The following is a 14,113-nucleotide window of genomic DNA, read 5'->3' as shown; positions in this document are numbered from 1 at the left end:
GTGATCTTTATTAATGGGAGAAGAGTAAGAGCATTTTAAAGAATGCTCTGAGAATTACTGCTGCTACTGTAGTGTCTGCTGCTGTGGTAGTGTTAGCTTTAGTAAATGATACGATCTATACCTTAGAATTTCATCTTAAGTCATATTCACCACAATTTGATCAATCAAAAATAATACTTATTTGATCCTGGAAACTTGGAAGTTTCTATTTTCAGACTTTTGGAGTCCTCACCTACAAAAAAAGAAAGATTACACAGATTCAAGAAAAAAAAAACAAGAACGACCAACACTTCTTACTTGAAATATTAATTTGGAATCTGATCATTTAACTCCCACCACACTGCTAAGAAAGTTTTAGGGATATTCCTGAACATTGAGAAGCTGTGTGGTATAGTAGAAAGTGATTGGGCCTAGGAGTCAGAGGACCTGGGTTCTAATTCTGGCTCTGCCAATTGCTTGCTGTGTGACCCTGGACCTCAGTTTCCTCAACTGTAAAATGGGGATTAAATACTTGTTCTCCCTCTTACTTAGACTGTGAGCCCCATGCGGGACAGGGACTGCATCTGACCTAATTAACTTGTACCTACCCCAGCGTTTAGAAGAGTATTTGACACAAAGTAAACGCTTTATAAATAGCATTAAAAAAATGATCAACTTGCACAATTATAATATACTCAAACTATTAGAATGGGTCCTAGTGATTAGATGGAAGCAAATGTCTCACTATATCAAGCTTCACTAACTTGGGTAGCTGTGTTATACCTCCTAAAAGTGGTTCCCCCTTTACTCCCTCCCACCAGTAGGATCATGGACAATACAGTCCTGCTTTCTACACCTTCTGACTGGACTTGAATCCATATCCCTACTTGACGGGGGTTCAATGTAACCTCCAACTTACCGGTCTCCCTCTCCCAAGTAATATATTCACCAGAAGAGAGATATTGGTTATAGACTGCAGACGGTAGGCTACAGCTCCCTAGTCTGTAAGCTGGTTGTAGGCAGGGAATGTGTCTATCGATGATATTATACTGTGCTCTCCCAAGTGCTTAGTGTGTGCTCTGCACACGGTAAGGGTTCAATAAACACGATTGATTGGTTGATTATATTGGTCGTCACTATTTGTCCCCCTTGGACTGTGCTGTGGTCATAAGGGATTCCAATTCATCTGTCAGACAATACGGACTGAGCTCACGGGCCAATTCAGAGAGCTGGACTATAAACCCGACTACTTAATGTAGAGAACTAAGCCATCAGCCCGTCATCAGCATTGCCAGCCAGCCCTAAACTTCGTTTCTGGTAAAGGATGCAACCTCAGCCACCAAAAGCATTTTCTTTTGTTGCTGTCTTTGAATGAAGGGCCATGAGGTGGCTAAGTAGCCTACTGGAGAGAGCAGGGCAATAACTTTGGAGGGCAAGAGCTCCAGGAAGCAACGGGGAGGGCACTTCCCCCACGGTTTTGGGGCCACCCACCCCAGCCCTTTCAATAAAAAAAGGGGCTGGCCAGAAGGTGGACCGCAGCTCACTCTCTCTCTCTTTTGCTCTCTCTCGCTCTCTCATATCCCTGGCCTTGACAGAGATAGGCGGATCGGGTCCCACCCAACCTCGCTTCAAGCAACCAAGGGCTCCCTGCCAAACCCCACTTCCCATGTTTTTATCTGTGTGTCTTTTTCAATAACTTTAACTGTGCTATCGGCGAGCCACAAAGAACAAATCCTCCCTTCTGTCAGTCGGCAAATCCAGTCCTGCCCTCTCCACACCCCTTCGTAAATCCAGTTCCGCTTCCCCTCAGTCTTCACCGTGCCCTGCTCCAGGCTCGCCGCTCCCCTTTGCTACACACCCCAAAACTCGGCTCCTTATAACCGTCCCCACCCCCGTGCTTCTCCCCTGCCCCTGCTTCTTTTCTTTTCTTTACACACAAATACACTTTTAAACAGTTTTTTCTGTTGCTGTCACCACCAACTACCACCAGCTCCTTCCCAATTTATGGTCTCCACCTTCCAGAGCTTTGCAGATGGAGGCCGGGTGAAGGTGGGGAGGGCAGGAAGAAGCAACAGTCAATCTACAGGAGAGGTAGTCTGGCAGCCCCTCCTAGGCCTCCTCTCCTTGCATCACCACAAGGGACCAACTCCCTCAGAGACCTCTTCCTCCGCCGCTGCCCCCTGCCCGCCTCCTATTCCATCTCGATCTCTCTCCGGCTATCCCAGCTTTGTAGTCCCAGAAGGCAGGAACTGCAAGCTGGGATGGGGCAGGAGAAGAGGTGGTCCAACGTGGCAGTAGAAGGAGAGAAGCAGCATGGCCTAGTGGAAAGACCTGGGCCTGGGAATCAGAGAACCTGGATTCTAATCCCAGCATTGCCACTTGCCTGCTGCATGACTCCAGGCAAGTCACTTTACTTCTCTGTGCCTTGGTGACTTTATCTGTAAAATGGGGGTTAAATGCTACACCGTCTTGCTTCATCAATCAATTTATTCATTCATTCAATTGTATTTATTCAGCGCTTATTGTGTGCAGAGCACTGGACTAAGCACTTGGGAAAGTACAATACAACAATAAACAGTGACATTCCCTGCCCACAGTGAGTTCACCGTCTAGAGCTCACAGTCATTGATATTCACTGAGTGCTCACTGTGTGCAAAGCACTGTACTAAACACTTGGGAGAGTACGATATAACAGTTGGCAGACACTGCCTGCCTACAATATACATCAGTGCTGGGGGCTGAGGGGGGGGCTGAATAAAGGGTGCAAATCCAAGTGCAAGGGCGACATGGAAGGTAGTGAGTAAGAGAAGAAATGAGGGCCAAGTCTGGGAAGGCCTCTTGGAGGAGCTGTGCCTTCGATAAGGCTTTGAAGGTGGGGAGTGTGATCATCTGTCCAAGATGAAGGGGGAGGGAATTCCAGGTCAGAGGCAGGATGTGGGTGAGGGGTTGGCAGCAAGACAGACAAGATTGAGAGTGAGTAAGCTGGCATTCTCCCTCTCAGGATGGAAACTGGAGAGTTTCCAGTACTCAACCAGTCTCAGCTAAGGGAGGGAGAGTCAAGCAGAGGCATATCCATTCCATTCTTAGCTTGGCCAGTGGCTAGCGAGTGGAAGGCAATCTGCTACAAGTCAAAACTCACTTGTACTGGGCAGTAGCGGAATAGGAGAATGTCGAGGGCGGAGACTCAAGTTTACTGCGCGGAAGGAAGCAATGGTAAATCACTTCTGCATTTTTACCCAGAAAACTCTGTGTATACGCTACTAGAACGATTGCAGATGGAGGTGGGGCGTTCTGGAAGAGATGTGTCCATGGAGTCGCTATGGGTTGGAGACAACTCAACGGCATTAGACAAGTTTACATTAAAGATTGGGTGCCTTAAAGCCGACGGTACCGAATTTCCATTTGATGCGGAGGTGGATGGACAGCCACTGGAGGTTCTTGAGAAGTGGGGAAACATGGACTGAACGTTTTGTTTTTTTTGAAAAATGATCAGGGAAACTGACTGAAGTATGGACTGGAGTGGGAGAGACAGGAAGCAGGGAGGTCAGCAAGGAGGCTGATGCAGTAATCAAGGCGGGATAGGATAACTGCTTGGATTAGTTCAGATGGAGAGGAAAGGGTGGATTTTAGTCATTCATTCAATCGTATTTACTGAGAGCTTACTGTGTGTAGAGCACTGTATTAAGCGCTTAGCAATGTTGTGGAGGCTGAAATGACAGGATTTGGTGACAGACTGAAAATGTAGGTTGAATGAGAAAAATGAGTCTAGGATAATGCCAAGGTTATGGGCTTGTGAGAACAACTATAGGCGGGGAAGAGGACTGCAGACAGACGCGTCAGGAGCAATGAAACGATACAACATTAAAAGAAAAAAATGAGGGAGACCAGACACTAAATCTCCATTTTACAGTTGAGTAAACTGAGATACAGAGCAGTTAAGCAACTTGTCCTAGGCCACAGAATAGACAAGTGGCAGAGTTGAGATTTATTTATTCATTCAATCAATCATATTTATTGAGTGCTTATTGTGTGCAGAGCACTGTACTAAGTGCTTGGAATGTACAATTCGGCAACAGATAGAGACAATTCCTGCCTAACAACGGGCTCACAGTCTAAAAGGGGGAGACAGCAAAACAAAACAAGTAGTCAGGCATCAAAACCATCAAAATAGATAAATAGAATCATAGATATATACACATCATGAATAAAATAGAGTAATAGAGCACTCCCCACAAGTGCAGTGGGGAGGGGAAGGGGGTAGAGCAGAGGGAGGAAGTAGGGGGAAAGGGGCAGGGAGGAGAGGGAGAAGGAAAGGGAGGGCTCAGTCTGGGAATGCCTCCTGGAGGAGGTGAGCTCTCAGGAGGGCTTTGAAGAGGGGAAGAGAGTTAGTTTGGCGGATGTGAGGAGGGACGGTATTCCAGGTCAGTGGTAGGTGTGGGCCAGGGGTCGACGGCGGGACAGGCGAGAACGAGGCACAGAGAGGAGGTTAGCAGCAGGGGAGCGGAGTGTATGGGGTGGACTGTAGAAGGAGATAAGGGAGGTGAGGTAGGAGGGGGCAGCACGGGTCCTCTAACAGCTTCCTCTAAGGGATCAATTTGAAGCTCCCCTTTGCACCAACCACAGTCTACTCACCCAGCCAAACCCTGGGTCAGTTCACCCCGCAATATACCAAAAAGGCCAGTCTTCCCACAAATTACAGCCGTGCCCGGGGCTGACGTAGGGAAGGGAGGAATGCACCGCTCAGGTCCCAGCTCACTTGTTCCGCTACCAGACTAGAAATGTGACCAGATCTTCAACATCCATGGTATTTATTGGGCGCTTACTTTTTTAAATTTATATTTGTTAAATGCTTACTATGCGTCAGGCACTGTACTAAGCTTTGGGGTAGATGCAAGCTAATCAGGTTGGACACCGTCCATGTTTGAGAAGCAGCTTGGCCTAGTTGAGAGAGCACGAATCTGGGAGTCAGAAGGACCTGGGTTCTAATCCCTGCTCTTTCCACATGTCTGCTATGTGATCTTGGGCAGGTCACCTCACTTCTCTGAGCCTCTGCTACCTCATGTGTAAAATGGGGATTAAGGCCGTGAGTCCCACATGGGACGTGGACTGTGCCCATCCTGATTAACTCGTATCTACCCCAGCACTTAGTACAGTGCCTGCTACATAATAAGTGCTTAATAAATATTTTTTTAAATGGGGCTCTCAGCCTTAATCCTCATTTTCCCACCCAAACCCTGTCCTTCCCCCGACTTTCCCATCACTATAGACATCACCACCATCCTCCCTGTCTCATAATTCCGTAACCTTGGTGTTACCCTTCACTCATTTCTCTTATTCAATCCACATATTCAATCAGCCACCAAATCCTGTCGGTTCAACCTTCACAACATCAGAACATCAGGAAGCAGTATGGCATAATAGATAGAAAATGGGCCTGGGAGTCAGAAGCTCATGGGTTCTAATCCTGGCTCTGCCACCTGTTTGCTGTGTGACCTTAGGCAAGTCACTTCACTTCTCTGTGCCTCAGTTACCTCCTCTGTAAAATGAGGATTGAGACTGTGAGTCCTATGTGGGACAGGGACTGTGCCCAATGCGATTTGCTTGTATCCACCCCAGCTCTGAGTACAGTGCCTGACACATAGTAAGGGCTTAACAAATACCATAATTTTTTTTAAATTTAAAATCCATCTTTTCCTCTCCATCCAAACTGCTACCATGTTAACCCAAGCACTCATCCTATCCCACCTTGCTGACCTCCCTGCTTGTCTCTCCCCATTCCAGTACATATTTAACTCTGCTATTCTGATCATCTTTCTAAAATGAATTAAAAGTCCATGTTTCCCCACTCCTCAAGAACCTCCAGCAGTTGCCCATCAAACTGAAACTCCTCACGATCAGTTTTAATGCACTCGATCACCTCGCCCCCTCCTATCTGACCCTGCTGATTTCCTACTTACAGGGCATGGCTGTGCTGGGCAGGGTTAGGGCTGCATCCAGGCTGGGCAGGGTGGGGCTCAACTGGGCAGAGGTAGGGCTGAATCCAGGTAGGGCATGATCGAAGCTCCCTGAAGGTGCCCAGAGGAGAGTGGGGTCTGAAGTCACATGGATCCTGCCACTCATCATGACCATAAATGTCTCTGTTTGGGATTCGGGTCAAGGAGGGCAGTGGGATATGTTCTTTATGTGTATGTGTGTGTGTTGTGCCATCTGTATGAAGATTGTGTTGTGAGAGTATTTGGAGTGGGTTGTGGGGTCTATAAACAGCTGACCATTTCACCCTCTAAACAGAGGCCCTCGAGTGCCACGGCTATTATGGCATAAGAGGGGTTTCGTGGAAATTCTCCCACGTTGGTGATTGAGCGTTTTGGTCTGCTGTGTTTTCTCCAAATTAAAGCCCCGGTAGTACTCCAATAATAATAATAATGTTGGTATTTGTTAAACGCTACTACATGCAGAGCACTGTTCTAAGCGCTGGGGTAGATACAGGGTCATCAGATTGTCCTACGTGAGGCTCACAGTCTTCCTCCCCATTTTACATATGAGGTAACTGAGGCACAGTGAAGTGACTTGCCCACAGTCACACAGTGGCAGAGGCGGGATTCAAACCCATGAGCTCTGACTCCCAAACCCGGGCTCTTTCCACTGAGCCACGCCCACTAGGTCCTGCTGCTTCCCTGCGTACAGAGCGCTGTATTAAGTAAACACCTGGGCGCGTACCATCCAGAGTTCATTCATTCAGTCGTATTTATTGAGTGCTTACTCTGTGCCAAGCGCTGTGCTACGCGCTTGGGAGAGTACAAGACGACACCAAACACACACATTCGCTGGCCACGACGAGCTCAGGTTTCCTGTCCACAAGGAGATGTCCTGAACACCCGCCTGTCTCCCTCTCCCACCCCGCCCTGTCCCTTCTTCTCAGAACACGCACAAATGCCGGGGGGGGGGGGGGGGGGAGGCGCATGCGGTCTCGGAGCACTACTGAGGAGGGGCCGCCCGCGGTCCCGGAGCAGATCGTCCGCGAGCGGGAAGAGGGGGAGACTGGTCTGGCCTGAGACTCCCCCGGCCCCGCCTTTGTCAAAGGACCGAACGCGTCCCACCTGAAGCCTCGGCCCGAGCGGCGGCAGCGGCAGCAGCAGCAGCAGCAAAAGGCGGCGGCGGCGGCGGCGGCGGGAGTCGTCATAACCGGCCTGCTGCCGCTCACCGGAAACCTCAACCGCCCAAGGTCCGGGCCAGAGGGCGCCAAGGAGCAGACCGGACCCTCCCGACGACCGGGAGAAAAACAGGCCTTTCCCGGGAAGGGCAGCCTCCCTCTTTTATTCATTCATTCAGTCGTATTTATTGAGCGCTTACCGTGTGCAGAGCATTCATTCATTCAGTCGTATTTATTGAGCGCTTACTATGTGCAGAGCACTGAACTAAGGGCTTGGAAAGTACAATTCAGCCTCCTTTTCTTCTCCCTCCTTCCCTCTTCTGCCTCTCCTACTTAGACCGTGAGCCCCACGCGGGACAGCGACTATATCTTTCCCAGCGCTTTGGAGGCAGCGCCCGACACACTAAGCGCCTGACAAGTACCACTATTACGCATGGTGGAGTGGACAGAGCACGGGACTGGAGTCAGATCACGGGCTCTAGTCCCCGCTCCACCACTCGTCTGCTGTGTGACCTTGGGCAAGTCACTTCACTTCCTTGGGCCTCAGTTCCCTCATCTGTAAAATGGGGATTAAGACTGGGAGCCCCACGTGGGACAACTTGATTACCTTGGATCTACCCCAGCGCCTAGAGCAGTACTCGGCACATAGTAAGCGCTCAACAAATACCATCTTTTTTTTTTCCCCGCTGGGCCTCGTGACCTCATCTGGAAAATGGGTTGAGACTGTGAGCCCTACGTGGGACGGGGGCTGCGTCCAACCCGATTTGCTTGTGTCCACCCCTGTGCTTAATATAGTGCCCAACCCATAGTAAGCGCGGTGAGCCCCTTGTATCCAGGGATTGTCTCTCTTTGTTGCTGAATTGTACTTTCCAAGCACGTAGTACAGTGCTCTGCACACAGTAAGCGCGCAATACGATTGAATTGAAATACCATCATCATCACTATCAAGGGCCCGAAACGCAGTCGGTTGAGCTTGGAAGCACATTGCGGGAACAGGCAGCCCCTTCTGCAGGGATGCCAAGGGGGCTGCCACCAGCGGTACCCAGAGGGTTACATCGATCTTGAATTTAAAAAAAAAAAGTGGTGGCATTTGTTAAGCGCGATATGCAAAGCACTGTTCTAAGCGCTGGGGGAATACAAGGTGATCAGGTTGTCCCACGTGGGGCTCACAGTTTTAATCCTCATTTTACAGATGAAGTAACAGGCACAGAGAAGTAACTGGCCCAAAGTCACACAGCTGGCTGGGATTACAGCACCACCAAGCGTCACCCGTTTACCCCACCGGCTGAGGAGAAACGTTTCCAACAGGGACATCCCCAGGTCTAACCCGGATGGCTGTGCAGTAGTCTCAGAATCTAAATGAACTTTACAGTTTCTCTAAATTTGCTAAGTCATGTCCAAGGGGCACCCAGAGAAAAGACTGACCCAAGGAAAGAGGAGAAGCATAGTGAGTGGGTTGGAGAGAGGAAAAAGGGAGACCTTGAGAGGAGAAATGCAACATAAATATTGGGACCTGGAACTGGTATTGCTGGGTAAAAGGGTGAAGGGGAGAGAATCATTAATTGAGCACTTACTGTGTGCACAGCACTGTACTAAGCGCTTGGGAGAGTACAGTGTAACAGAATTGGTAGACATGTACCCTGGCCATAGTGAGTTTACACTCCAGAGAGGGAGACACATTAATATAAATCGATTACAGAGAAGCTCCCACCCCAGGGCCATCATCCTACAATGATCACCCCTGATCGAACCTGCCCCCTTCACAGGTTAGGGAAAGAGAGACTTCCAGAGCTGGCCAGGGTCACAACAAGTTCCTCCTGGCCCAACCCAGAGGCAGCTTCATGTGCTCAAATCATCAGGGCTGGCCATGAGCCCACCAAGTACGGGCCCCAGAGCAGGAGAGTGGCTCAGCTGTGGTTTGACCGCAAATGGCCCTACTAAAGAAGCAAGAGTCCCTCTTTCCACAGCTCCATTTCCCAAAGACTCCTCCTCCCGGGGTGGCTCAATCATCTTCATCTCATTTTTTGATTAAAGAGTTAAAAACAGGTTTTTTGAAAAAAAAATTCTTTATTATATCCAGCCCCGTGCTTTTTACAGATTTACATTATCTTACACCTAAAGCTCAAAGAATACACTTTTTGCATCATACTAAAGTAATCAGATTCTAATACCATTAGCCCTTAAAATATGTATATAAATTATATGATTAAAAACCTAACCATGTCTATGTGAATTTTACTTTCATGGCAGAGAAATGAACATTACACTAGAACATCCACAAACAACATAAGCATAAAGAAGACTTGGAGCATACCTGGTCACTTTCAAGATTTTTTTGTGTTGCTATGCCAAAAATGAATTAATCTGATCCATAGATTTATAGTTACGCTCTTTTCATAACATTAAAAAGAGATGTAGATGTCTTTTTATTAATTCTACTGTAAAATTCAAAGGATCATATTTCTAAAACGATCATTTTTTGCGGCCAGGAGTATTTCAAATACAGTATTAAAAAAAAGCAACCCCAACTGATATACTTACTGCCTAATTCTCTCATTCACTTCTTGATCAAACATTCTGTTAGAAATAGACATCAAAAACATACACCAAATCCCTACTGTTACAACTCAGATTCTCTCTGCAAAGGGAGAAAGAACTGGAAGGAGGAAACACCTGTTCAACTTTATCTACTACAGATTTGTAGGACTGGTATTCCGCATCAATTATATTTATAAAGCTGCTTTTTCCAATGTGTAATGATTATTTTTCATTTTTAGATTTCAGAAAATCACACGGTTTTCACACAATCAGTCCAATTACTTTTCCTGAACAAGACTACTAAACAAGCAGACCTGAGTTTTAATCCCACCTCTGCCACCGGCCTGCCGTATGTAAAAATCAGTGAAATAACTAAAATACCTGTTCTCCCTCTCCCTTAGTTCCTGTCCCACATGTGGCTCACAGTCTGTGTCTGATCTGACAGTGCTTGGCACATAGTAAGCCCCTAACAAATAGTACAATTATTATTATCAAACTGAGTCATGCCCCAATAACATGTCTTGCTAGAAATGATACCAAAGTTACCAACAAGGGTTTAGATAAGATGTTTCCATTTTTAAGTTTCAACAGATCAAAACTTAAAATGCTAAATTGGAATAAACTAAAGGAACATTTACATTATATATGTAACTTTTTTATCTATTAAAATATATCAACATTATTTTACATTACATGGCTAGTATATGAATTGCCTTGAGTAGTTGGATGGGGGTGGGTATTATAAAATGTTTAAGTAAAAATTCTTAAATATTTCATCAAGAAATTAAGGTGCAAGTGCAGAGTTCATTTTAAGGACAAATAAGGACAAAAATTGGGCCATTGTAAAGTTAATCAATACAAGAAAGAAAACTAAGTGCTCAATATTGCCTTTGTGCCCTTATATGATTTTTTTTTTAAAAAAGTGGAAAACTACCTACCTATAGTAATAAGAATAGCCTGGGAATAAATGTAAAAGAGAAAACAATATAATGAACACTAACATAAATTATACTTATAAAATAAACTAAAATCACTAATTGTATTCTTCAGGTGACCATGGCTCCTATAATTTCTATAGCTCCCCGTTCAAGTCTACCTTGTAAATGATCTATTTTAAAATTGCAAAAATGTTTGTCCAAATCACACCATTCTTAAAGACTAATTTCTTTCAGCAACTATTTACTATAACCCATTAATCAATGCTATTTATTGAGCAACTACCGTATGCCTCTGCACTGTACTAAATGCTCGGGAGAGTACAGTACAGTACAGTTGGTAGGCCTAATCCCTGCCCTCTGGGAGTTTCCAATCTAGTGGATTGGAAACTTCAACCTACAACCTATTTGAAGCACTGTGAAAACAGCATCTCTAAAAAACACTAAAACCTAATAACTACAGTCTCAAATTGGAACTTAAATGAGTCGTTTTTATTCTTCAACATCTCATAATCCCTTCTGATGGGTTTTAAAAAAAAAGAAAACAATCACTTCTGTGCTCTAACTCCATGTACTGAGTGGTTTGCCAGCTTCTTAGAAAAAGGAATCTAATGCAATATATATCTTAAACCTCAGAGCAATAAAAGGAAAAATCAGAAAATTAATGTCTAAAATATTTGCTCTTCGTATTTGAGACAAATCACCATTTTTAATTCTTTAAAAATTCAATATAAAAATTGAACAACCCATAATCAGTAGCTTTTTCACCTCAACATTTATGTACATTTTTAATGGTTAAAGATCAAAGCTACACGAAAGACTAAAATGAGAAGAGTCCAAAGGCGCTTGTATGTACAATTAGGGCATGTAATTTTATTTATATGACTATATATCCAAGTCAAATATATATGTATATGTACATATATATATTTATATAGGAATTGGGAGCGGGAGAGAGAAATGGTCTCCATTGTTCAGAATTCTACTAGAACTTGTATTGTTGTGAAACCATTCATTGATATATGAATAAAGCAAACAACCTTTGTACTAACAGATACCCCCAGCAGTAAAAACTGGTTGTATTTTTAGATTTCCTCTTAAAGGAGGGGATTTTTTTCAAAAATAACTGTGAAATATTGCACAAAATAATTTAACTGCAGACAGTTCTACATACTATTCAAGAAATTATTTAATTTTTGAACTCTAAAGTAAAATCATATTTTCTAATATATTAAGAGAATTTACAAGAACCAGTACTTTTAAATTTACATATTACACATCCACTTTTAATTATAGGTACTTCAATATTAGAGTATTATACCAACAGTTAGTTGGGCCTTTGTTTCAACAATTCATCTATCTGAGTCTTATACATATTTTTCACATCTTCAAGATCTAATCGAAGTTCTTCGGCCTCTTCTGCTTTCTCTCCATACATCTGGAGAATGGTGTTGTATCTCTGATCCAAATCCTAAAAAGCAATATATCTGATTACTACCATTTCCAAATTTAAAAATAGCATTCTACAAAATATATAATAATAATAATAATAATGGTATTTATTAAGCACTCACTATGTGCCAAGCACTGGGGTAGATACAGGGTAATCAGGTTGCCCCACTTGGTGCTCACACTTTTAATCCCCATTTTACAGATGAGGTACTGAGGCACAGAGAAGTTAAGTGACTTGCCCAAGGTCAAACAGCAGACAAGTGGTGGAGGCAGAATTAGAACCCACATCCTCTGACTTCCAAGCCCGTGCTCTTCATACTAAGCCATAATGCTAATCTGGAATTAGACCTGCATCTTCATAATTGGTGATAATTCCATGGCCAATAAACTGATCGCCTTAAAATCTGAACTGTATTCATGTGGGCCTTTTTGAAAAATCAAGAGCTAAGTCTACTTGAACTTAAATTTTTCTCTGCATATTTCTCTCCTTCAGTGTGCACAAACTTTCCTTGGATTCAATATAAGCTAAAAGAATCTGACAATCATTAAACATTTTAAATGTTTATAACTCTTAATGTCAATAAGACTAATTTAGGAAATTATCACTATAAAGGCAATTTCAATCTGTTCCAATAGGAATAGTCCTATCTACAAATCTCTTTTTAAAAGCTATTCAGAGAAGTCAATTTCAATTAGTTACCCCCAAGAATAAGCATTATTTTCCTTTCTCAAGACAAATACACCCAGTTCTCCTATAATGTGGGAGCTGCATTCTTGCAAAATCTGACAGTATTCACCGGGCCTGAGGCTGTGCACAAGTACACACATATACACAAAAATTTTCTTTAGCAATGTGGCCTAGTAGAGCATGGGGCTGGTAGTCAGAAGGACCTGGGTTCTAATCCAGATCTGCCACTTGTCTGCTGTGTGATCTTAGGCAAATCACTTCTCTGTGCCTCAGTTACCACACCTGTAAAATGGGGATTAAGACTGTGAGCCCCATGTGGGACAGGGACTGTGTCCAACCTGATTAGCTTGTATCTACCCCAGCTCTTAGAACAGTGCCTGATACAAAGTAAGCACATAATACTGTAAAAGACAAAAAAAGTCACAGAACAGTGTATCAAAATATTCCAAATTGCATTACAATGTTCTGGCCAAATAGCACAGTGAAAATTTGCCTTAAGGCAGAAATGATGTAAAAATAGAATGAATTCTATTTACTCAAAATGATCAGACTTCTTGATTTAGAAAATTTCAAACACGACCACATCTCCCCTATCCTAAAAAAAAAAACAAACCAAACCCTTCCATTAACCCCACTGCACCATCCAGTTATCACCCCACCTCCCTCCTCCCATTCCTGGCCAAACTCCTCAAACAGGCTATATCAAAACTGGCTGCCTCCATTTCCTCTCTGCCAACTCCCTCCTTGACCCTCTACAGTCTGGCTTTCGCCCTCTTCACTTCAGTAAGACCATTCTCTCCAAGGTCACCAATGACTTCCTTCTCGACAAACCTAATGGACTCTTCTCCTTCCTAATTCTCCTCAGCTTCTTGGGTACCTTTGACATTATGGACCATTTCCTTGTGGAAACACTACCCAACCTTGGCTTTTCTCACAATCCTCTCCCAGTTTTCCTCCTGACAAAATCTTCTGAATCTCTTTGGCTGACTTTTCCTCTGGTTTCCATTCCCTAATTGTGGGTGTCTTCTCTCTTCTCAAGCAATGGTATTTAATGAGCACTTACCGTGTGCAGAGCACTGTACTAAGCACTTGGGAGAGTACAATTTAAAAGAGTTGGCAGACACGTTCCCTCCCGGCAAGGAGTTTACGGTTCTAGGTCTCCTTCTCTGAATCTACACTCCCAGGACTTCAACGGCCACCTCTGTGCAGAAGCCTCCCTAATCTACTTTACTAGTTGAGACCTCTCTCCGCCTCTGCAACCTCACATTTCCTTCTGTCTCTAGATCACCTCTACACAGAAGTCATGCTGATACTTAAAACTGAACACATCCAAAACTGAATTCATGTTTCCTCCCAATTTCTTTCCTCCAC

At 44.4% G+C, this 14,113-nt stretch overlaps 1 protein-coding gene and 1 non-coding gene across 4 annotated transcripts in view; one reads left to right on the top strand and one right to left on the bottom strand.

Annotated features, from left to right (window-relative positions):
* Nucleotides 1-2,970: 2,970 nt before the first annotated feature.
* Nucleotides 2,971-3,108, top strand: LOC114806905. Its single transcript, XR_003754958.1, has one exon. It is a non-coding gene; the product is annotated as a small nucleolar RNA SNORA7 (small nucleolar RNA).
* Nucleotides 3,109-9,176: 6,068 nt separating this feature from the next.
* Nucleotides 9,177-14,113, bottom strand: part of TMF1 (TATA element modulatory factor 1) — a 44,369-nt gene continuing 39,432 nt past the window's right edge. For all 3 annotated transcript variants that reach the window (XM_001510284.6, XM_007655460.4, XM_007655461.4), the window contains one exon: nucleotides 9,177-12,073. In XM_001510284.6, coding sequence (XP_001510334.1) covers nucleotides 11,930-12,073 — 144 coding nt within the window. In that variant the 3' untranslated portion in view covers nucleotides 9,177-11,929. The remainder of the gene's footprint in view (nucleotides 12,074-14,113) is intronic.

The sequence above is a fragment of the Ornithorhynchus anatinus genome, chromosome X1, assembly GCF_004115215.2.
Source record: "Ornithorhynchus anatinus isolate Pmale09 chromosome X1, mOrnAna1.pri.v4, whole genome shotgun sequence".
Taxonomy (NCBI): domain Eukaryota; kingdom Metazoa; phylum Chordata; class Mammalia; order Monotremata; family Ornithorhynchidae; genus Ornithorhynchus; species Ornithorhynchus anatinus.
This window is presented reverse-complemented; position numbering and strand designations above follow the sequence as displayed.